This window comes from Mugil cephalus, chromosome 16 (assembly GCF_022458985.1).
Source record: "Mugil cephalus isolate CIBA_MC_2020 chromosome 16, CIBA_Mcephalus_1.1, whole genome shotgun sequence".
Taxonomy (NCBI): Eukaryota; Metazoa; Chordata; class Actinopteri; order Mugiliformes; family Mugilidae; genus Mugil; species Mugil cephalus.
In genome coordinates this window covers 17,221,713-17,246,952 of record NC_061785.1, presented here as the reverse complement: position 1 = coordinate 17,246,952, position 25,240 = coordinate 17,221,713, and the positions used below count along the sequence as shown (strand labels likewise).

Here is a 25,240-nt window from a genome sequence, read left to right as displayed (position 1 = left end):
TGAGTTATATGGCAACTACAAGCCAATGTCACGCTAACAACAGCTAAAAACGAAAACAGTGTGGAACACAATCGTGGCAAACTGTGATTAAAAGTGTATTATTTTAAACAATTAAAACTTTTGAATATTTTTATAAATTTGGTCTGGTCTTGTAAATTTCATCACTGTCATAATTCTAGTAAAAAAAATAGTTGGTTCAAGTTATCTGTATGTTATTTACAATTTGTGTATCTCAACCACCTTAAATTTAGTTTAACATTATAGCAAAAATTTTAAGAATTTTTTTAAAAACTTTAATTTCACTCTACACTCAAAAAATGAAATTATTGGACCACAAGTTATATTTGGAGAAGGCAAGAGCTTTAGTTTTCCGACTTCTGCAACTGGAACGCCGATAGCTCAGGTGTGGCGTCATACCCAGTGTCAAATCCTTCTGCCCTCCAAGGTAAATGGAACGCACCAAAGGTTACCACAAGATAAAAATATCTTTGTATGTGCTGCTTTTAATTGAATTGGAGATCCAGCCTTTTTAGGGAGATGTTTGTATTAGAGTATTAAGAGTATTCTTTGAACAACAAAAGTGTGCTTTTAACAAACACGTAGTTAACCGGTGCAAAAATAACAATAGAAGCATCTGATTGTTTCAGTAGAATGTGTTGAATGACGAATGAATGATGATGATTCGTCCAGTCCAGACTGGAAGCTACCAGTTAGCATAAAAGGCAGCATTCATTTTGCCTTCTGTATCATCATTATCATCATTATCATCTAATCATAATAATAATTCTGGCTTCTCTAAAGATCTGAAGAGACTCTGAATGGTTTCATCAGTTACGCCTTTACATAACATCCAAACACAGCTGGAGAGCCCACCTGGAATTTACGTCCCATTAAGTGCATTTAGCTTAAATAAAAACCACATGTTTCTTTTTAGGTATTAGGAGAACAAACTCGGCCACATACACTGTGTGTTTGCCATGCTCCATCTGAAGTAAGTCAATGTGGTTTCAGCCTCACCTCGTTCTCTTTGATCTCATACTTGGATGAGTGCTTTCCCTGGCTTTTCCTCCTAAGCTTCTTCAGGTCCGTCTGAGAGCGCTCCAGGGAGTCCTGCTTCAGCTTGTGCTCTGACTGATAGCGCTTGAAGGTGGCCTGGAGAAAGACATACGAAATGAGACAAAGGACGATGATGTCTTTTTGAATGTTCCTCAGCTGTGAACTGCTAAAATAACATCTTCACCATTCAAAAGAACGCAAGAGTCTGCCTCTGGAGCAGCCTTGCCTTGGTGAAATATGTTTGTGTAAAAACTCTTACAATGGCAGGGATGATGGTGGGAGACACTTACATTCATGTATTTAACATCCATCTCCGTCTTCTTCTCCAGCTCCGTAATGATGTCTTTGTGGAACCTTTTGAACTGCGGAGAGAAATCACACACTTCACCATCCTGCATGAATTTTCTTCTAATCACAGTGTACAGTCGTATGGCTCATCGCGGTTAGGAGTGAGGCGTCATGGTGGAATGTGTCCTAATGGGTTTCTGAGAAGATACGAGTCCACCCACGACTGTTGGCTTATCAGCTTGTTAGGGTTAAAGATTTACAACTTTCACGTCCCGCAGATAAATTAAAACGTGGCCAGGGTTATCAAAAAGAACGTTTTCTTACTGTTCTTGCACAAGACGTAGCGTCGCGTTTCACCTGCTGCCACATTTAAACTGGTGACACTTGACTTCTATTCACTTTTTGTCACTTGGTATTTGAAGCATTCCACCCCGAGGCAGCAGAGGCAAAAATTATTCCCTGGCTTTTCCACCCTTGTCACACTTTCTTTCACCTTTTGTTACAACAACTTTAAACTTTTTTAAATGAATGGAATGAGCTAAAAAGGTTGTGGAGGTTGTGGAGGACTAAATATCGGATGGCCAATCTCTTGCCTATTATGTGAAGATAAGCTTTGCTTTCTTTCGCCGTAAAGTACTTCTAGGAATGACAGCTGTTCACTCCTGGAGGCCCGGTAGGTGACCTGTCATTGCACAAAATTATTTAATGATATAAGTACAAGTGCAAGACTTTGTCTCCTTTTACATCACACACCTCCATTGTGATGCTTTCCTTCTTCTGATTCAGGAGCAGAAAGTAAGAATCTGAGAGGAGCCCAGTATTCAGTATCTGGCTAAAGAATAAAACTGACAGTGGCTTTCACTGCCTTCTGATTTCATAAACCTGTCTATGACTCCTAAACAGGTCTCTTACTGCAGATACTTTCATTTCTAAAAAAAAAAAAATTTGTTAAGCTGTGTAAGTGTTAGCGTTTGTACGACTGGATTCATATCTAACGTTGTCTTGACTTACGTTGTCTTCCAGTTCATTGTGGACTTTCTTGTGGGCTTCTGCAATCTCCATCAGAACCACGCCTAGGAAAGACAACAGGAAAAGCTTTCAGTACTCTTAGAAATCATTACAAAGAAAGGCCCAATGCTACATTGTGCTTCTTTTATCCTTGGTTATTGCTAGCAGACAGGTCTTTGATGCCTTTGGATAGCCTTTGTGCTAAGCTAAGCGCATTGTCTCCATGCTGTAACTTCATGTGAGAGCGGCATCAGTTGTCTGCGCTAACTTCTTCAAAACTTTATAAAATGTTCCTTTGTGAGGCATAGTTGATAGAAGCCCCTTGGGCACAAGAGAACACAAACGCAACAGCAGTGTAAACAGTGTATAACAAAATGCAATGTTTATTTCCAGTAAGAAAGCCATGAACGGTTAATCCTTCCCAAACTTCCTCCAAACCTTTTTTTTACTGCCCATATTTTCCAGATGACTTATCTCCATTCAATATTTGAGTAGCTGTCAATAAGTAATTTCCATGAAACGTTCTGGCATTGTGCGGTCACATACAGAACAGTCTCCATTCACAGACACACTACAGCCCAGAGAGAGAGCGGCATATAACATGAAACAAAGGGGGTGAGTCAATACGGTAAACAGAAGTGGACAGTCATAGCTAAGCAGTTTATCGTGCTATCTCTATCACAATGGGGCGAAATCTAGACTCAAGGTTTATTATAGGACACGGCGTCCCGGTGAAAACACACACAGATTCGACTTTGCTGGGCATCATGTCGGGACACATAATAGTGTCAGTTTGAGGGGAGAGAAGGGAACAACCTAGAAGGACTTTGAGAAAAAGCTAAGAAAGCCCAGGTGCCTGTATGTGACTTTTGAGTTAAAAAAACAAAAACAAAACATACATACGCAACACCTGACATTCCTCAACTGAACATGTGCACTCTGAGCAAACAAATGTAATGATACAGAGCTGTAATTCTGTGATCCAACGGGGAGCGTCCAGCTACAACAACATTGCCCTCTGAAGGTCACCAGAACGTACTGGTAAATGCTGCCTTTGTGTTCCGATGTGGGGGTGAACTGTTTGTACAGCCTCAACAACGGGCTGCACGGGGTGGAAGAGGGGAGGTTGAGAAAGGGCAGGAGGTTCAAAGAGGGCATTGTGCACCTGTAGGTTTCACCTTTGGGGTGAGCAAGGTGCGAAAGTCTACCTGAAGGGAGGGTGAACGCTACGGAAAAAGTCATCGCATGGCGCACAGATCTGTCACATGAGCGAGTGAAGCGAGAATCACAGTTGAGAAAGACAGTGGTGCTAAGAGTGAGAGAACTGACACTCGCAGGCTTTATTTTCACGGAAATTGTATAAGAGGTGAGATGTTTGAAGTTAAAAGCTGATTCCATCTAGCTGGAGTGATATATGTGGTATTTAGTACCTAGCTTCAACTGTTTAAATATATCCCGTATTACTGTTCCAGTTCATTGATTTAAAAGGACACAATGACAGAAGCTCAGTTTATCTTATCTCCTATCTGTCTCTGTTGCTAGTGAGCTGTTCTCTTTTGAGGATTTTAAGTACCAACATAATCTAATCTCAGCAACGTCAAAGAAACATCTCCATGTTCATGTGTTTTTAAGTGAGTCGTCCTTGTGGAAAACTGGATTATGATTCATTTCTATGGGTAACTTCCTATTCTCTCAGCTGACATGACCGTAACTAAGACTAAGCATGATAACAATCAGTGCGTTTACATGCAGAGCTTAATCGAGCTATGCTCAAAACTTTCTCACTACAGTCCTTGTCCCAGTTTACACGCAGTGCAAGAAAATCAAATAACTGTTCTCCTCATCCACACTAGGTGGCGATACGTGTCTTTTCAGTGATATAATAAATTAGAGTCGTTCATGCGGCGGACCGGCATTTCAAACAACAACCAGACGGATATTAGTACATTTTTTAATCTTGTACGTAATGTTCGCGCTACTTCTGGTGCAGGTAAGATCCCCGCTATCCCTCAGACGGCTCCGTTACGCTTATTCTTGTTCTGCGACCGGCTTTCTTGGACGTTTTTGTTCCGGGGTCACACGCCAGCACAGCGGTTGTGGAGCATGCGCACACGCATTATCCGATTGAAAAGTCTGATTCAATCGCATTATCTGGGTGCCTCAATCGGACAATGAGAATCCGATTTTAATCGGAGTAACGTGTTTACATGCACTTAAGTTCTCCTGTTATAGTCCGATTAAGGCAATAATTCGTTATTTTCACGGGCATGTAAACGCACCGAGTGTCCTGTTATAATCATCAATTTCTATGTGTTCTTTGCACCACCTGGGTGAAACGCCTCATTTACAAGACCGCCGATAACACGCACAGCAACACCTTTGACATTCTCAACAAGTGACGTTTTTTATGACCTGGAAATGCACCATGCCAACACAACCACTGCCTATTCGGAGTCAGATAAGGCTGGTTTATAATAGGAAAGGGGCAGGGCAAATGTTGGTAGCTGACCTGTTGGCATGGTTTCTGTTTATTTCACCACTCCTACCAACCGGCATTTGCTCCTCTAGTTGCCAGGTGAACAAGCGATCTCTAGTATCAACCATTGGCTTGTGCATCACTGTTTGGTCATCGTCTTGTAACACACGTTTTATCGGCGTGATGCTGCATGCAGTCATGTCTGTGATGAAACATGGCCACCTCCCGTGTGACTCAGGATCTTATGGCGTCTCAAGTACACACATAACAGGGCTGGAGGGAAGAGATTGGAGGTTGCCATAGGAGCGGCCCTCCCTTAATGTTATCACAATGATGTCACCAGTATCGACGCTAAACCCATGTGGTGATCACACACTGAGTAGTGACTGTGGTTAAAAACTTTCGTATGACAATGATGGCTGAAAAGGAATTGATATCTCAACCCCTGTCAGCTGCTGAAAACATCATCAACGTCTTGCACCAAACAACTGCAAGTACACCCACTGAATACACAATTATTCAGCTAATACAGATAATAAATGAGGCGAAAGCTGTTTCGTCGACCACTGCATTCACTCAAACGTGAATCTAATCTCGATTTTGAGTAATAAAGCACTTCCGGGCACCTGTTGTTCAGGTTAAAGTTGCTTTCCAGTACTGACAACAACTGTCTGGACTGTAAAGTATGTCAGTGCTAAAGGAAAACAATAAAAGTCTTTTAATTATTGGCAGAGTCTTATGTTGGAGTTTCTGCCAGTATCCTGAATAGATAAGCAGCATTTGGATGGTGTTGGCAGATTAAAACCTGCCAACGAGTGGCTATGCTGAATGTTTCCAGTAGTTTAACCTCCCGCTATCCATAGCCAAGGACTCACAGTTGGGGCTGTTGGATAATTGGATTTTGTGTTCATGTTTCTAGATAATGGCATCACGATCACAACTGTGATGGTTTACGAACTGAAAGGAGGGGGTAAAGGTACAGGTGCTTAGAGTGCACACTATTTGATCAAAATTGACGTGTTTTGCTTTATATTAATGTACTGTTCTGTTATTTGACCATTCAGAATATCTACTATCTAATATATCTGCAGCAGATCAATAGCTGTCAACACGGACCAATGACATGCACATAATATAGTACATAACATTATTTAGCGCAAACACATAAAACTGCATTCAATCTAGAGCATCAGCAATAAATCCCAGTTAACTTAATGCAACTGAAGGCGAGCATTGAGTCAGTCTAAAGTCATTATAGCCAGTGATTTTCACTAACTCTGATAAATTAGGGTTACGGTTAGGGTTAGACACCACGACATTGGTCATAAGCAGCCAGTATATTTTTGTGTTACGTTGTCTTACATGCTCCAACATGAATGTTTACTAAGTGCTAAGTGAGTCAGTGATTTCTTTAGAGGTCGCTCTGAAGAAAGTGCCAGTACTCCGGTGAGACTTTTAGTGGATTCAGAATGAGTGCCTGGACTTGATGGCCGTTAGGGAGACTGGAGTGTGATTAGAGAACAAATGACTGGACAGTAAGTAGAACAGAAAATAACCCCCCTTTTCTCGCTGTCTCCAGGTTCTGTCTAATACAGCAAAACAGTTTGTGTCTGTTTGGCTGACCCTGATTTTTCTAGTGGTTAAAATCTCTGTTTCCAGAGAGACGTATGATTTATGTTCAAGCTAATTGTGCTTAGCAACTGCCCACGCTTCTATAATCAGTTTAGATTGTAGCACTTATCACAAATAGTTCCGTTTGGAGAACTTTCCCATGTTTGTTAGATTAATGCATTCATGAACAGCATGCTAGATATTAAAAATCCGAAGTTGGGAAGTCCTGATTAGCTAATTTAGGAGATTGGAAGCAGCTAGCATAGCTCAGTCTGAGCGTAAAAAAGAACTGATTATCAGATAGGAGTTGTTTATATAAGCAAGCTTGTTCCTCAAGCCCTAAGTCGGCTGACAACATTGCTGCTAGGCTACTCTTGAGGCTGACAGTTTAGCAAGCTAATGGTTCAGAGTAACTGAATACAAGAAAAGGGAAGATAATAGTAATAATAAAAAAGTGAGGTTTTCCGGACATACTAACTAAAATAAAGAGAAATAAGGATTAATCTGGGTCAGGCATTCTTAGACATAAACTGTAGTGCAGTGAGAACGAGGGGAAAAGGTTTACTTTGACCTTTAGGTGCTTCTGTTGTTGTTGTGTCTGTTAACACAGACAAATTGGCCATCATGTTCTGATGATATAAGCAATATTGTATGTTGTGTCTAGAGAGCAAAGCAGTTCTGCGAAATAGCTGTAAGACAGATGTTTGCAATGTCACCAGGGCGTCTTATTAGCCATAACATCAGACAGTCTTCAGAAGAAATGGCTCCCCCGCAGAAGCAAAAAACCTGTTTCAAAAGCTATCGACAAGAAACACTCAGCTGTCTCTCTCTGCTCTGAAGCCTCTTTCTCTGGGGAGAGAAAAATGTCCCTCTGGCTGGCATTACCATTTTTCCCATGTTGACTGTGTGCTTCAGTATGTTTTTGAAAAAAAAAACTATTTCAACTGACAAACAGTGCAGAGAAAAGGTGGAAAGGGTGGGGTTCATGCTATTCATTCTCCAGTAACATTTTCAGTCTTTCAATACCTGCTGCTTTTTAGAGCGGAATAGCAACTCCCTGTGGAGCTTTGTCGTGCACAGGAAATTTCTCACTGAAAACTAGGGTGGTAAGTAAACAGTAGAACCTACTATTTCATCTTTTACTTAGGTAAATAATAAAGCAAAACATTTATGCATGACCTACAATGTAGTGTTAGGTTTGCAAAAGAAGACAAAATAAACTCTGCAAAGCCATTTGCTTGTCAACTCATCAGAGAAAATCTGGTTCTGACCAATCAGGAGACAAACAAAGGGTCAGTGTATTATGCCCAGCAAAGATCTCCTAAGGATAATTAACTATCAAAGCAAAGGACAGAAGAGCGATGTAGTCAAACGTATCACCTGAGCGCCACTGACTTGATTTTGTTTACAACAAAATGGACAAGCTAAAATTCAGTAGCTGCGTTTCCATTACAGTTTTTTGCTAAATGCAATATTGCAATATTTCTGGTGTTTTTGCGAATGAGCCGTAACTCCTGTAAAGTCTCATCTCGCGATATCCCACAATTCTCTTTTAATTCTCATCACGCGAGACTCCACTTTGAGGAAGATGGACTTCAAATGAACTGGTCACATGACCCCCTGGGGAATCGTAAAAAAAAAGTGTTTCCATTTCACTTTTGCAATAAACTTTTACATCGATGGTATTTTAGCGATATTTGAGAGTTTTTTTTTCCAAAACGTAGCCGTTTCCATCTGCAGGTTTTGCACATCAATGGAAACGCAGCGGCTTTCACTCTGCTGTAAAAGATATTGACAGCGAAATAACTTTACAGGATGAAACAGCAACTAAGGCATTTGTTGAAAAGCAAAACTCATGGCTCCAATTGAATTGGGTACAAGGTTTATTTTTTTAACTGTATTGGTTGAAACATGTCCCTTGCGGCATGTTAACTCTCTGGTCCAAATTCAGGTCTTTATTGTTTGTTAAGTTATCCAAGTAACTAGCTAAAGTGAATTCCTGCAAGTCACATGTCACGTTTTGTGATGTCAGCAAAAACAGGTTAAAGGCACCTAGACTTCACTCATCTGTGCATAGTTTTCTTCAGGCAGTCTTTTCCTATTACTAAAATACTTTCTCCTCCATCATAAACCAAAAGAGAAATGCAGACTAACACTAGTCCTGAAAAAGAAAGAAATGCACCCAAGTGAAAAGCCTCCAGTAGCTTTCTGCAAATACCTGCCAGCCTCTTTGACGCATGCCTTTTGAGTGCACCATTCATAGAGAAAGGTGGGGGAAAAAAATAATGTATCCCTTAAGAGAAAACTGTCTTTACAAAAGTCTACAAACGAGAACTACAAAGTAATATAACTGCTCTGTCATTCTTGACAGTCGGGGAGTTTTGAAGTGTAGAGAATTGTGCAACTACTGCGCCTAAATCTCCTTCAACTGTCAGACCATAATGAACGAACCACAAAGCCTGTAAAAGTCGGCGTTGCTGTCTTTTTCAGACAGTTTGGAGAACGCGAAATGAGGAGGATCCGCGGTGGGAAGACATTCCCCTCTGTCGGTCTGTTTGCTCAGGGTGTTTGCTACTCGACTGGCTGCGGTGGGTGAGAAATCGCACTGTCTCGACGTTTAACTCAGGCAGTCAAAGAACAACTGTGGAGCAACGGGTTCAGAACTTCACGTGCATTTTTATTTGAAGATACTGAGATGTGTTTATGGCTGGGGTCAAATGAAGAAAGTTACATATATAGGACCTTGAGTCTTCGTCAGCCCTTTTTAAATGGTAAAAGAATTTCAAGTGTTAAATCTGCCGTCTTTCCACAATGAAGCAGCTAGTGTCTGTCTGTCTTAAAGCTGTTTCACCTCACTGCTTCTGGTATGTGGTGACAATGTCGCCGGGTGACTATCTAACGTGTACATATTATTCAATGAAGCAAGATTCCATTGCTCACTGACAGGTGTGGCTATCAGACCTGACTGTCAGTTTGTAACAACTAAGCATGTAATCTCTCAGATCCAGTTTCCGGCTTCAGACAGATAGAAAATGGTAATATCGTAATGCTCACATTAGAAATGCACAGATTTCCTTTGATCGTGTAGCTGTTTGCAGCCAGATTCATTGCATAAGAGGAGGTATCAAACTAGATAAGAGAAAAGCACTCTCTCTATCCATAACTCTAACTTCTTTGGCCAGCAAACCCTCATTCGTTTGCATTTTAAATTAAATGTCATACAAATGAACGAGAAAAGGAAGGAGATGTAGTCAAGGAGTTTTGAGCATTCAGCGTTACATGGTTCTCCACGGTTTCATTCTCAGACACAGACACTGCACTTATGTTCCTTACTCTTTTAATTCCCACAGATACGACAGGCGCGTCCAATTTTGTGTTCCACACCGCGACTGCTCTGTGAAATCATTTCATCTCGTCTGTCACTTCATCTGTTTTTTGTTTTTTTTGTTGTTGGTTTTTTTCGTTACAGCTTGCAATTTCATATTGAAAATCGGGAACAACCATGTTGATTTAAAATAAGCACAGGCAAAATAAGAGTGCATCAGCTTTCTGTTTCCACTCCCCTGTTCCTCCCGCCTAAGCTCCCACGAGGCCACTTTGTAATCCTTTGCATTAAGGAGCGGTGCAGTGGAATTACAAAAAGCAACTCGCTGAATAGTAATAGCGCTGAATAATGACCCCCGGACAAAAAAGGTCAGCTCCAAATTTTAGCATTAATAGAATAATTGCAGACTGACTAGCAGGGTGGATGGAAAACAACCCCGTGCATTCTTGATGGCAGCATCAGAGAAGAGACGGCGGAGAGGAAGCACTTCAATCAGTGAGAGGCAGACGGTACATCATAATGAATCTCTGCCACCACTTTGCCTTGTTTTTTCTCAATCATTGTTATTTACAGGTGTTTGTGTAAATCACCCACATTTGGGATGATATTTACATGCAGGCAAAATATGTCACAGTGATGAACCGAGAAAAAGCCTTTTGATGGAGACCAGCTTCCATTAGCTGGCATGATATTGTCAAGACAAGATGCTTCACAGGCACATTGAGACCAAACGGTTCTGGGGACTCTCTGGGGGTAACTACCCACGGTGGAACTCCCTTTAAGGGTTATGTGGTTTCAGAGGCTTTTTTCTGTTTGCATTCGCACTGCTGAAGTGGTGCAGTAGCTGGCTGATGGTTGGTATGGCAACGTCACGGTTTTTCGCCACATACACCAACATAAAAGCATGATAAAGCTTGAACTTCACTTCTCATCCAAGGGCATTTGACCATGTGTTTGAACAACACACGGCACAAACACACCAATCAAGGTTCGTCGTGCACAAAGCAAGTACACGCCTGTAAATAAGAGCTAAAAAGACCATAATGAGCGAGCTCTAAGATGGTTCTTGGCTCCTGCAGTGTGAATACACCAGAAGTGGTTATTTTCTCCGACAGCCACAGGAGCTATGAAAAAAAGTTCCTGTGCTCCAAAAGTGCCTCATGTACAGGAAATAGTTTGACCTTTGGAAGAAAAGTCATTCTTGTCAAGAGTTCAAAGAGAAGCTCAATAAGTCTGCCAGCAACTCAAAACCACAATACTAATCAGGTTTGTTAAATCTATGCACAGCAACCAATCCAGAACCAGTCAGGCATGTAACTTCACAGTAAAGCCATAAATCTGTTATTTTATTTTTATGGTTTTGTATTGATTATGTATTTGTGAGCTTTAGAGGTCCATGACCCAGCAAGCAGACTGGTAGCCGTTCTCTGGTGTCTGAGAAGCCAGCCCTGAAAGAAGTTTTCAGCTCTTTCTTGCATTCTGGCCTTCCAGCTAATAGTAGCAGTTCTCGTTTCCCACCAGACATTTACCTTCATGCAAGTTCAGAACTTATGTTCTAGCTGGTTGTTGGCCTATAGGGTTGACCTTACAGGCAGGCAGCTTTTTGGTGGTAGTTTAGTGCTACTTTAACCTTAGGTCAAAGCCAGGCTACTTGTTTATGCTAAGTTAAGCTAATGGCTGAACCCTTACCGTACATTTCCATAAACAGAGCACAGAGGTGGTGTATCCTTGTTACCCCACCCTCACCACCTACCCGAACAAGAGTCTGTACCCTTATCCCACCGACCGACACAATTGTGTAGTTTGGTGAATAGCAGTAAAAAGGGCTAAGCTAATGTCTTGGTGGCTGAGGTGTAGTGGTCCTAACTTAACGAAACATCAGTGAAGGGAGGTGCCCACTTGAAACCCCCAATGATGTGCCGCATACTGCCTACTGCTGTTGGTTAGGTGGTGTCTTGTGGTGTTGTTGGTTGCCAGCTGATAGCTGACTGCTAGCCTGCTGGTCAGTTTTCAGTTAGACTGGGCTTCTAAATGCGTTTTGCCTGGAATCATGGCACAAGGGATTGTAACATCTTATCCTGTGTATTAATGAAAGTGTACAGAACGTCAGCGTTGTCGTTTTTAAGCCCCTGCCTCAGCAGAGTCATTTAAGCATGGATATTAGATTGAACCCCTTGAGACTTTGCTCACCGCTCACTAGATTCAAACAGCATGAAACTCACCAAGCTCTCTGGAGACTGGAGACACAGTGGCGTTTTCTCCGATCTTTGCCACTGCTTCAAAATAGGCCTTTCCGGCAAGATTCATTGCTGCGTGGGGAAAGAGACCAACGTTACCAAGGTACACACCGACTTCCAAGTTCATACAGTAAGTCAAGACTGCGGTGCTTCACTATAGGATAATGGACCGCTTGATGGGATCTCCTTTTGTCACGTGTGAGATTGTGTTTACCTGTGACTGATTTCTCATAGCTCTTCCCAAGGTTGACCAGGTTCCTCAGGCCTGGGTTGAACTGCTCCATCACATTCTGCAGCATAAAGCAGAGAACACATTGTCGTGAATGGGAGCAACATCCACAGGTACTCCTCATTATTAAACGCACAGTTTCTGAGTCACTTTCCCTCACACCGACTCTCGAACACCTCTCATTTCTTCCTTTTTTTTTGCCTTTGTTTAAATGGGGGTCCATGCCATGGACAATGACAAAACTCATGAGGCTATTTTAGCGTGGGTGGGTGGAGAAGAAAAACACATGAAAACAAGTGCAAGTGTTTGTGGCGCTGCCCTATAAATATCTCCATGTGAGAACAATAAAACTTTCAATCTTTAACTTGACCCCTCACGTATGCCCTGCAACTCCCTCAAAAAGAGTGAAGTCCCACACAGAGTCGCAGCTATTTGCGGAATGAACCTCACCACTCTGCTGTCCCACCCCCAGCCCCCGCTTCTCTCTCCCTCTATTGAAATGTCTCAACAATCAAGTGCTGCTCACCTCTCATTCTCTATTCCCCTGGCACGCCCTCAACAGAACAATGAAGGGGCAGGTATGACTTTACATGGAGGAAGAAAAAAAAAAAAAAACGAGCAAGGGAGAGAGAGAAACAGGGAAACAGGTTCCTTGATTCCTCTCAGCTGAAACCGTGGCACAAAGTAAACTACCGACCTGAGAGTAATACCTAGATTTCACTTTCTCTATGACATTTTGCGTTGCTCGCTACCAACAAACCTAAACTTAAGACAGAACTGACAAACTTTTTTTTTTTGAATTACGAGGACTCAAGGGCACATTGGCAGAATTATGAGGACCTCTCTAAAAAATTAGGACGACACTCACCAGGATGTTGGCTTATCACACAAACCTGATTACATTAAGCCAGAGTCACTGAGCAAAACCAAACACATGATCAAGTTATCGATTAAATCAATTCATGTCGATTAATAGGACATAGCCTGTTGATTCACTGTCGTCACTCACAGAACCAGCAGAATGGTTCGCTGTGATTTATGTCTATTTTATTAATTAGGCAGGGACATGCGGTGGTATTGTTGGTTTTATTTTCCGTGTCAACGAATAAAATCTCAGATATTTTTATTGGTGCAACAGCCTCAAAACAATGTAAACAACAAGACCATAAAAGAGGGTAAAACTCCCATAACTGTGATATCGCCCAATAAAGGAAAAGCACATGCCCACTAAAGCTCGCCCTTATCATTTTATCTATTTTTGGCTCTGTCATTTATAAGCAAAGGCAATGAAGCAGGGTCATATAAATATGCCCATAGCCTATCTGTAGATTGTCAGGTATTTCCTTATTTAGTAGATGTATCACTCACCTTGTAAGTACTTTCAGTAAGCTTGCTCACATCCTCCACACCCCGAGACATGATGACAGCTTATTTCTTTTAAACCCGAAGATACAAGAAAGAAAAATAAAAGAAAGAAAGAAAGAAAATAATCAAATAAAATTTCCAAAAAAAAAACAAAAAATACAGTTTGGTAATCCAGGTGTTCACTCCGAAATATAGATCCAACAGCTGCTCCTGCTCTCCGTCTGCACCCTGGCTGCGCGCATGTGGGCAGAGAGACGCTCGACAGCAGGCGACGGACACACTGACAGAGACACTGACTGGGACGCCGAGAGACTTCCCCCTCGGCTTGTTTACGGTGGGTGAGGACGGGGAGGAGGGTGCCGTGACGTCACGAAAGGTGCTGCGCGAATAAAGCCCTCAACTGGTGGAATAAAAGCCCTGCGAGATGATGACTCACGCGTTTGAGAGAGAGAGAGAGAGAGAGAGAGAGAGAGAGAGAAAAGTTAGGGAGGCATGACGCATTTGTTGGCACTGGGTTCAGGCGTTCAACTTGAAATGAATACTCAGGTTGACCGAGAGAGGGCGCTGCAGTACAGCAATTTTTCAGAGCCGCGTATTAGAGAGAGTCAGCCTAATATATTCAGGATGTGCTATGTTGAAATAAATCGCTTATTCATCCATCGCTGTTGAAAGTTTGAAATTACTCAGACAAATACTCTGAAATAGTGAAAATTAAACTAGTCTTACTGTTATTTAGTGTTATATAGTATTATGGCTACCATGCCAATTTTATAATGATAATACTAATGTATTATTATAACATTAGCATGCTTGCTAGTAGCATGCTAATACTTAGTAGGCAAAGATACATACTTAGTAGGCAATTTGTCTATCCACCTGGACATAAATTACATGCACACATGAGTTTCAGTTTTTTAGATCAAGGTACACATTAATGATGGTATGACTTTATTTTTTTTTCCTACATAAAATATTAACCAACACCAAAGAGAGACATTGACATTTACCTCACATAATAGGGAGAAATCAGCTGACATCCAGTTCTTCCTTTTAATCTTCTGACTGTTTGTATATATGTATATATTCATTCTTTCTTTCATATATCCATTCACTCCACCTATGCTTTTCTACACTATTCAACTCAGGGTCACATCAGCCACTTTATATTGTATATTGTCATGCGCTATGTCATGTTCTCTTTAGTCTACTTTGTATATAAAGAATATATTTCTTTTATATTTTTACATATTCTCAACCTTTGCACATTTTTGATTCACAATTTCTGTTCAGCTTCTGCACCGTTACCTTTGAGGAAGGTAATTTCAGAGGTATCAAACATGTGACCAGCTCAAAACCAATCAGCATAGCGGCATCATCTTATGACAATCACAATGCAATGTAATACATTGTATACAATACACTCCTTCATGGCAGCACCCATCCCCAGCAGGATGCAGTCGGAAAAACACGCACACATGAAAACGGTTTAAAAACACCGGTTTAGGAAAAACAGCACCTTAGATCCTAAACTGATCAAGTATCTCTGAGATGCACTGAAATAAATCTCATCCACATAGGCCCCTCCCCTCAACCCACAGCACAGGACACCCTCAGAAGACCCATGTCCATTCTCTTATGAATCATTATCAGGAAGGTGGTCTTATTGTTATGCCTGATCTGTGAATACACAGTTTAGTAACAATTTCTCTAACAAGTTGTTTTACCTTCTAACCCTTTTCTTGTGTAGTTCTGGGGTGTTTAGATGTCATGTCCATGACCAAGACCAAAGCCTCCAACTCAAAGGTTGATTGTTGCTCCGCAGCCACATGACTGAAACGCATGGTGACAATTTCAAGCCTTTTAGCCTCAGCTCTGCATGTTATAAATCCCCTTTCCTCCCCATGTCCAGCTTTTCATATCTTCTTTAGGTCATTGAGTGAACTCCAGTGAGAGGACCAACAAATATGGACAGGTACATTTGGTTACATTCGAGACATTTGACATTTGGAGATTGTATTTTACACTTCTGAAACGAATTCTTACAGAAAACTCGTTGCTTGGATGTCGATGCTTCTTGTCCCAGTTCTCCTGGTCGCAGCAGAACCTATAGACCCTTTGACAGATCTGGGTAAGTCTGTTTCATTTATACTTTTGTTCTACAGCAATCTTGTTTGCACTTTACTGACTTTTATCTCTGTGTACTGTCTTATTGTATGTGTACTGTTTTTAAATGTCCTTATATTGATTTTATTTTCCTACACCGCATGGAGAAGCGTGACATTGATAATGTCGTTGTAATATGTTACAGTGACAATACAAACGTTCTTCCTCTTCTGTCTTCACATTTAAGTGTATTGTGCTTTTTAATCAGAAAATATTGCCGGAAAGCTGATTTTCTATCAGACGGATGGAAACGCCACTTACGTGAGGGACACGGGGGAACTGGCCTCAGATGTTCCTACAGAGACCATGTTTGAACTCTTTGACCCCCAAAAGAACTTCAGCACGGCAAAGTTCACCTATACCTGGGACTTAGGGAATGGGTAAGAGAGTCCACCACACTTGAAACAACTGGAGGACAGATGTTTTCTTATTTGTCCGTCATAAAACAAACTGTCATAAAATCTCTGATGCAGGGAAGTGATCCAAGGGACGGAGCCAGTTGTGCGGTATCATTACCCTAAATCGGGAACCTACACTCTGAGGCTGAGCGTAGGAGCAAATGTGACCAAATATGTGACGCCAATCGCCGGTGTCTACTCCATGGCTGTCAAAGTGCTCGGTTTGTAGCTTTTAAATTCCTAAAATCACATCATTTAGATTTCAGTTGAAAATTTCCCATTCCCAAAAAAATAGAACTTTTGTAAAATTATGTAAAATGATCTGACCTGATTGTTAAAATGAGATTGTGACTAAATTCATCTCAGGCTGGGATGAAGTGACTTATAACTAATGTGAATTTGCAGATGCCATCAAAAGCATTGAACTGAACGGGCCATCACATTACGTGGTGTCTCAGGAAACCAGTTTGTCTTTTCATGTGGATGGAAGGTAAGCTGCGTGACAATATAACGTGTGTCATGAAGTACACATGAAGTAGGACGTTTTGCAATTTGATCAATGGACATTACAGATTTGGGCATGTTCAAACGATGCTTGGGTGGAAAAACAAGTGATTCCTGTCTGCTGTGTGCGTGTTTCCCTTCAAGTCCTCCCATGTGGGTGTGCTGGCGTTTCCTGCCCAACTGTGTGTCGGACATGGCCGACGGCTGCACCCTCACCATGCTGTATGAAAACACGCTGCGGCTGAACCACACCTTCACCTCCGCCGGCTACCACTGTCTGGACATCAGTGTCAAGAATGACATCAGCATGCTGCAGACCTCCTTCAGCCTCTATGCTAGCAGAAACGGTGAGAGACACAAGACACAAGAAAAATACTTTCTTAACATCTGATAACGTCAAAAAGTGCCCAGTCACAAAGTTGCACAACAAAGCAGAGACTGTGTCTCTTTGTGGTTTAACCTTATCCATCCACATTAGTTCTTCGCTGGGTCTGCTTCTTTTCTTCTCTTCCTTCCTTTTTTTCTGTCCCCCTGCCCCATGTCCCACTTTTTTTTTTTTTTTTGGTCCATCTACCAGGCTCATGTGACTTAGGTCCAGCTCAAGGTTTAATCCTGTATGAAGAGCGTTTGCCCTGGAGGCCCAGACTTGGGCTCTCAAAAAGCATCTTGTGACAGGTTTGATTGTTATTGGTGAAAATATAAACATACAGAACAAAACTCACAAGAGAAGAATGTAGAAGTTAGTGAATAAATACAAAATTTAACTGCAGGACAGGGTGCAATTTCCTTAATTGCACATCAATTTGGGATTTTATGTACCCCAAAAAAAAAAATGCTGTCAGTTTTGAAAGTCGAAATTCATGCAGACATGAAACACGTGGAAACCTAAAACTGAAAATAACTAGCATCATGTGACATGCGAGCTGTTTATTATTTTTTTTTAAATTAGCAAATTCTTTATTTTTTTATTTTATATTTTTCCCCTTTAATAGACAATCAATTTAATGCCGTTATATTTATTTAATTTATTCAAATGATTCATTTATGTGTGTCCCGTTCGAGAGGTTTCTCGGTCGCTGAATCTTGTTACCCTGCTGTCATCCAGTGAACCAAAGATACTGTTTTATGTATTTCTTTTATATTATTTTCATTTTCTACCCTCTAGAGCTCTAGCGGTCCACGGAGGTACTGCGCAAAATCTTTGGTTGATTAGACATTTTTACATAGATTTTTTTAAATTTCCTCCCATAAATTTAAATTTCCTTAAATACACATTACATTATTCCAACATATTTTAGTGTCAATTAAAGGACAATTGATAGCTTAATATTGAATGCAAAATGATGATAATAATGTATATTATATATATATATATAGCACTAGACTGAGTTTAATATAGAACACAGTAGTAGGTAGGGGGTCCCTACTTAATCTCTCCATCAGTTTGGGGTCCTTGACCTGAAAAATGTTGAAGACCCCTGCTGTAGAGGGTTGCGGAGGAGCTGGAGTCTATCCCAGCTGTCACTGGGAGGCGGGGTACACCCTGGAAGGAAGCCCGAGTACCCGGAGAGACGCCACACAAACACAGGACAGAACATGCAAACACCACACAGAAAGGCCCCAGTCAGATTGGAACCCAGAGGCGTCAACGCTAACCTCCGCACCATTATGAATTAGATTAATTATTTGTTTGTAGACCCTTTAACCAATCATGTCAACATTATGTATAAATTAGCTTTTTTGCCTTTTGGGATGTCCTCTTAGCTCTTCTCTTTTTATTTGCCTCTGCTTTGATGCAATTCAAATTATAGTGAATCAAATTGATTATTTCTGCGCAACTAGTGCAAGAGTATGTCTAAGTAGTTTTAATTTGGGGTTTTCTATGGGCGGAAGCTGTGCGGTGTCATGAGGTGCTTCATTTAAAACGAACCATGTGCCACTCAGCTGTGTCAGCCCCACAGACGGAGAGGGAATAACGAAATTGAAGGAATCCAAGCATGTCAGAGGAGAGAGATGTGGCTTCAATTGATTCGCTGTCGCGTTGATGGTATCTGAAGTTGTGATCCGAAGGAAACACTGCCATTTTGTGTCTTTTTATTACTCTGGAGGTTTGAGGATTGACGGCTGTGTTGTGTTACTGAGAGTGGCTTCACTGTCAGGTACGACTACATGCCAGACAGGATTATAAAACCGTAAAGGAAACTGAAGGGTGGCTACAGCAGAAAACATACTTTCACCTTCCAAACAATGAACTGCATTTTCCATCTCAGTGTGTGCCAGAAACAAAAACTTCCAGCTGATCTCCCTGGGTCTGAATCAGACCCACAGTTTCATTCTCCTTTAACACAATTGTTGACATCTTATTTCATTTCGGGCAGCGCATTTTCTCAGACGTCGACACAGTGAATGTGTCCCAGTTGAAGTGTGCAGCTTTTTCTTTTTATATTGTGTGTCGTCCTTTTAACAATAGACCCACTCTCTCTCACACACATGCCCTCTTCCGCGTTATTTGCAGGTAACATCCAATTGCTCTTCATCCTGTCGTGTGCTGCTGTTCTCGTGGCGACTTTCTGCTTCATCACAGTCATCGCCTGTCGCCCTCGACGCCCCACCACAGCACAGGTAGCTACAATAAGAACATGATGTGAAGTTTATGCCTCCAAATAACTAAATAACTGGGTTTAATAGGATCCACAAGGGCCAAACTGTTTACACGACAGACTGGACATGTACACTGATCAGCCGCAACATTAAAACCACTGACAGGTGAAGTAAAAGTAAAGTAAACATCGACCATCTTGTGACAATTTGGTGTTCTGCTGGGAAACTTTTGGACCTGGCATTCCTGTGGATGTGGTTAGACTAGGTACTGTCACCCACCTAGACCAGACCAGGAACCCCCACCCCATAGCAATGACACCCTCCCCTCAACCCATAGCACCCAAAGGCCCCCCACTAACAACATCCTCTTGCCGGACCCCACAGTGACAATAACACCCTCAGAAGACCCACTGTTTTAGAAGCACAAGGGAGACCTACACAGTGTTAGGAAGCTGGTTATAATGTTATGCATGATCACTGTGTATAGTAAACCGAGTTCAACTTCTTTTGTGGTGACACAAACAGAAAGTATTTTGGAAGCAAAGATTTCTCAGATCATATGAATAAGTAATGGTAAAAGTAGGTATGACTCACTGGAGTCTTTAGTATTTGCAGTTAAATTCTCTATATGACCACAAGGAGGCGTCCTAAACCTAGAAATAAACTGAGAAACAAACCGTAACATAGAGCTGTACATATTGGAGTGATTGTCCTCGTCTGCAAAGCCGCATTTAATTTAGAAGCTGCACCGAAACAACTACATGTGTTTCTTTCCTAACAAGCATTCATTTGCTGGATGTCATTTCCAGATCGCTTCTTCCAGTAACGCCGTATTCCTGAAGAGCCTGGACGCTGACGCTCACCCCACAGTTGTTTTCAACACCAACATCTTGAAGAGAGCAGAGAAAGAGCCGCTCCTCTTGCAGTACGGGACCCAGTACTGCTCCCGACCATCGCACTGCTCCTCTGTCTGACCTCTGCTCTGTGTGCCATCGTACACACGGCCTCATATGGGCGTTAAGGCACGGTACTACGTTTGCCGTGACAATAATGATGATGATGATCAACACATGAGTCAGTCTCTGACATCCAAAAGAACTCATATTAAATTAATGGTTCAAGTGCAGGTCATGTTTTAACAATGAGCGCTAACTGAAGCTTGCTGTGAGCGGATTGAACCACTCGTTTATTCATTTGATGCTTCCCTGAAAAATAAAAATAGAACAGGTGTTTCTTTTTTTTCCATTTTACAAAGCTAAATATTTAAAAAAACAAAACTCTTGAGCATTGGATGAAGGCCTGTTTGTTGGTCGGCACAACCAATGTACGCCGTTTTCGCTATCACTTCCCCTCCACATTACAGGGAGGTTTTCAAGAGGAAAGATGATGTCCAGCCTGGAAAGGAGAGAAATTGGATCCTCGAGATTAAGGGAAAGAGGGACAGGCAAGACAGACTGGATTATGATCATTCAGACACTGCTCACCCTCACATTTTAGTCAGATGTGCGTAGATGTAACACTAATGTTGTGCTGATGGTGTTGTGTTTACTGTGGTCATAAGTAAACTCCACTTCAACCACACATCTTCTCCTATTCACAACTGTATTAGTTTTCCATCGTGTTTACCAGTCAAGTCATGAGTTCCATTTTAAGGCAGCATTTATCTAATATCACGAATTACAAATTTTCCTAAGGGAGCTTTGATAATTGTTCAACATTTAACACCAATTATCCTCAAACCTTTGATTTGTGTTGGCAACCAGCCTATCACTTGATATTATATGGAACAGTTTGCTCTTAAAGATAATGAAACTTCTTTCTAAGCTTTATACAGTTTGTACATTATCAGTAACATCTCCTACTGTCATCATTACACTTTTTAAGAGCACCGAATCTCCCTTCTCCTTCTCCTTCTCCTTCTCTAGCCAGTGCCATGATCGGTAAAAAAAGTGTGCCATATCTAGCTCTACAAGTTGTATATAAACACAGATGCACATGCGCAGTTCACATTAAGGGCTTATTCGCCTATGTGCTTCCATTAACAATCGTGTAACAACACATCTGATTTGTTTGATTGGAAAAAAATGGACAAAAAATCTCTGCCCTTCAGAGATCTGTCTCTTATGGGAGTAGACCAAAACCTTGCTCCGTTATTGAGCGGCTCACAGCCCTGGAGCTTCTACAATGACACAGTCTGACACCGTCCAGTGAAAAGATCGCAATGTGACAGGCAGGTACATCAACGAGCCGATAAAATCCCAGTTCGATTGCCGGGTCATTTGACGTGGTCCCAACGAAAAACCCAGGTCGAATGTCTGTTCCAAATGTTTTTTTGTTGTCCATGTTGTGGTAGAACTACAAATCTAAATTCAACTGTGGGCTTTGAACCTTTCTAAGAAGTGGCAGATTAGATAAAAATGGAGTCAAGCCAAAACTGACTTTGACATAATTAAGTCAATAGATGCTTACTTTTGCAAAAGCTGAGAGATTCTCATTTGGTACTGAATGCTAATTGCTAAAAAGTGGGGGAAAAAAAAAAGTCATGGTGTCATAAAAGATATAAATGTCATTAAACAGTAGGGATGGGATGACCTGTGATTACCTTTCACAAAACAAAGTCCTTGAATATGTTCCACTGCACTACTTTTTATGGCATTTAGCACGTTGATGGGCTTTTATGACAGCTTCATCCTCTGTCTGAGATGCCGGTGTGTTATTAATTACGAGTCTCTTGATGAATGCCAGCTGCCACGAAAGCTGTGGGGAGCTGCAGATGCTGAGGTGAACATCGCTTCCACCAGAAGATCGACCTTGAGCCGTGGCTAAAACCTGCAGCTGCGCAGTTTTTATCTGACGGAAAGCGCCTCTGCTTCAGGCCCGATACGTGACAGCTGGCATTAACTCGGATATACTGAAGCTCTGTGAACTTTTTGGACAGACGTGAAGAGGAGCACTTTCGGAACACACCTAAATCAGCTAAAACCAATTAAGACATGCGAGAGTTTGATTGTGTTTTTGAGTTTTGGCTAAAACCTTCTTAAATAATCATAAAAGAATGAACAACGACACAATGTAAAAGCCAAACAGCTTGTGAGCCTAAGCATCCTGAAATCTTGAAATACAGGCCAGATTCTGATGTATCAAGCCTCCTCACCTATTTAGTTGGTCTTTCCAATAAAGCATAGCACTATGGTACAGCACTGCCCTGCTGACAGAAAGGAAATGAATTGTTTGTTGGCAGTTTAAGAGAGGCAAAGCTGGAAGAATCTCCTTGGAAAGGAGAATTTAAATCTGTTTGACCAGCTACAGGTACATAGTTAGTGATACACTGAACTGATACAAGTTGGAGAATGTTTTTCACTTAACCTGTCAGAGTGTCTGTGAAGGTTCTCAGTCATCCAGGTCACGGTAATCCAAAAAAGCGTTGAATAAGAATTTCTTGAAGACGTGTCGCCACTCATCCGAGTAACTTCTTCAGTTCTGATAAACGTGTGGGAAATTGAGGTTTAAATAGGAAAAAACTCTGTGGGTACCACCCACCCGAAACTTGCTTGATCAGAAACTGGGGTCGAAATTCTACAAGTCCAGCTGACCTTATTCAACGCTTTTTTGGATAACCTGTCAGAGGTTTTAATGTTATGGCTGATCGGCGCACACGCACTGTTTTGCTCTAAATCCACTTGTGCCCTGAAGATGCTTGAATACTCTGTGGGGCTGAGGAGAGTTGCAATGTTAGATGATGATTCTCTTTGGGTCTGTCACTACTCCACGTTACACGTTTAATCTACTGTTAATATAAAAACACTGACTGCTCTGAGATGTGATGTCCACGTTGCTATTCAAGAACTAGTGTCTCAGTTGCACAAAATGAATTGTTTGTTGGCAGTTTAAGAGAGGCAAAGCTGGAAGAATCTCCTTGGAAAAGAGAATTTAAATCTGTTTGACCAGCTACAGGTACATAGTTAGTGATACACAAATCTAATGCTTGCAAACACCAGTGCAAAACAGTGTGTCTTGAGGATTTGATTTGAGAAACTAATCTGATTGGCCTTGTTTGAGCAAAGCCCAAATGAATCCAATTTTCGCTGTCCTTATAGCCCTTTTCTTGCCTCTATCAGTTCCCAAGGGAAGTATCCGACTCCCACTATTAAAGGCTTCCACGTACTCACCATTGTGTTTCTAACTTTATCTGTCTGTGTGGACCTCTCCAGTGACTATTTTCAATATGGAAAAGTGGTGTCAGCACACAATAAGAAGCAGACGTGTTTTGCTATTTGTTGAGAGCACGGCGCACAAGGGCAGCATTGACTTATGCCTTATATGCTCATATGAACTTCAGCCGGAAAATAAGAACTGTGAATATTCCATGGCCTCACTCGGATGAGGGAAGACTTTTTGTGGCGTGTCCTGACGTCCGACGCTAAGATGAGATCAAAGAGCGGCAATCCAGTGACATCATGGTGTAAAGCCAATCACCTCCTACGCAAGACCAAAGAGATCATTGTGGACTACGAGGAGCTTCCAGGAGGAGGACATGCCCCCATCCACATCAACGGAGCAGCGCTATATAGAATCAGCTGCTGGTCACACCACACGGGTACCACCCTGAAGGTGGTTAGACAGAGCCTCTTCTTCTTCTTCCTGCAGCGTCTGAGGAGGTTCAGCATGGACACCGGGATACGGTCAAACACCTGCAGATGCAGGTACTGCTGCACCCCCCTTGAACACTGTTGAGGGTGGTAAAACCAGCCTAACACATCACCAGGTCAGACCTGCCAGCCATCCAAGACATTTACAGCCAGCGCTGCGGGAGGAAGGAACATGCGGATTCTCTCTGACCCCAACCACCCCAGCTACAGATTGTTTACACTCCTGCCAACTGGCAGGAGAAGGTTCCAGAGCACCCACACTCAAACCAGCAGGTTCAGGGACGGTTTTTACCCACAAGCCATTAGGCCACTGTTGAACTACTTTATACACAATCATATACACACGTAAACATACACCGGTCAGGCATAACATTATGACCACCTTCCTAACATTGTGTATGTCTCCTTTGTGCCTCCAAAACCATTGTGACTCATCAGAGAATGGATATGAGTCTTCTGAGGGTGTCTGGATGTTGTTAGTGGGGGCCTTTTGGGTCCTATAGGTTGAGGGGAGGGGTCTCTGTGGATCATCCCATAGATACTTGATCACTTTGGGATCTAGTGAATTTGGAGGCCAGGTCAACACCTTATGGTGTCTGGCTGTGTCCTGCCATCTATGAGTGTCATGCTATGGGGTGGGGGTGTCTGGTCTGGTCTAGGTGGGTGCTACATGTCTAAGTATCATCAACATGAATGAATGCCAGGTCCAAATGTTTTCCAGCAGAACACTGAACTGATACAAGTTGGAGAATGTTTTTCACTTAACCTGTCAGAGTGTCTGTGAAGGTTCTCAGTCATCCAGGTCACGGTAATCCAAAAAAGCGTTGAATAAGAATTTCTTGAAGACGTGTCGCCACTCATCCGAGTAACTTCTTCAGTTCTGATAAACGTGTGGGAAATTGAGGTTTAAATAGGAAAAAAACTCTGTGGGTACCACCCACCCGAAACTTGCTTGATCAGAAACTGGGGTCGAAATTCTACAAGTCCAGCTGACCTTATTCAACGCTTTTTTGGATAACCTGTCAGAGGTTTTAATGTTATGGCTGATCGGCGCACACACATGCACACGCACTGTTTTGCTCTAAATCCACTTGTGCCCTGAAGATGCTTGAATACTCTGTGGGGCTGAGGAGAGTTGCAATGTTAGATGATGATTCTCTTTGGGTCTGTCACTACTCCACGTTACACGTTTAATCTACTGTTAATATAAAAACACTGACAGCTCTGAGATGTGATGTCCACGTCGCTATTCAAGAACTAGTGTCTCAGTTGCACAAAATCCTTATTACACAACGCGTCTGCCTTTCTTATACTCATTAACACGGTAACA

The 25,240-nt window shown here is 41.8% G+C and overlaps 2 protein-coding genes across 3 annotated transcripts in view; one reads left to right on the top strand and one right to left on the bottom strand.

Moving 5' to 3' along the window:
* baiap2l1a (BAR/IMD domain containing adaptor protein 2 like 1a) overlaps positions 1 to 13,901 on the bottom strand; it is a 29,170-nt gene extending 15,269 nt beyond the window's left edge. Inside the window, exons 1-6 of one of the 2 annotated variants that reach the window (XM_047609804.1) lie at positions 13,599 to 13,901; positions 12,216 to 12,291; positions 11,987 to 12,073; positions 2,356 to 2,417; positions 1,347 to 1,418; positions 1,018 to 1,152 (exon numbers count right to left, since the gene is read on the bottom strand). In XM_047609804.1, coding sequence (XP_047465760.1) covers positions 1,018 to 1,152; positions 1,347 to 1,418; positions 2,356 to 2,417; positions 11,987 to 12,073; positions 12,216 to 12,291; positions 13,599 to 13,649 — 483 coding nt within the window. In that variant the 5' untranslated portion in view covers positions 13,650 to 13,901. The remainder of the gene's footprint in view (positions 1 to 1,017; positions 1,153 to 1,346; positions 1,419 to 2,355; positions 2,418 to 11,986; positions 12,074 to 12,215; positions 12,292 to 13,598) is intronic. The other variant, XM_047609802.1, reaches the window with a different exon arrangement.
* Positions 13,902 to 15,469: 1,568 nt separating this feature from the next.
* On the top strand, positions 15,470 to 20,490 carry tmem130 (transmembrane protein 130). Its single transcript, XM_047609442.1, has 8 exons — positions 15,470 to 15,567; positions 15,641 to 15,723; positions 15,967 to 16,138; positions 16,232 to 16,377; positions 16,562 to 16,646; positions 16,805 to 17,007; positions 19,176 to 19,282; positions 20,071 to 20,490. The coding sequence occupies exons 1-8, from the start codon at positions 15,560 to 15,562 to the stop codon at positions 20,233 to 20,235; spliced, it is 969 nt and encodes a 322-aa protein (XP_047465398.1). The 5' UTR covers positions 15,470 to 15,559; the 3' UTR covers positions 20,236 to 20,490.
* The last annotated feature ends 4,750 nt before the right edge of the window (positions 20,491 to 25,240 follow it).

Coding starts and splice junctions, on each gene's coding strand:
- tmem130 (XM_047609442.1), top strand. Junction 17,008..19,175: donor CCTCTATGCTAGCAGAAACG/GTGAGAGACACA, acceptor CGTTATTTGCAG/GTAACATCCAATTGCTCTTC. Junction 19,283..20,070: donor GACGCCCCACCACAGCACAG/GTAGCTACAATA, acceptor TGTCATTTCCAG/ATCGCTTCTTCCAGTAACGC.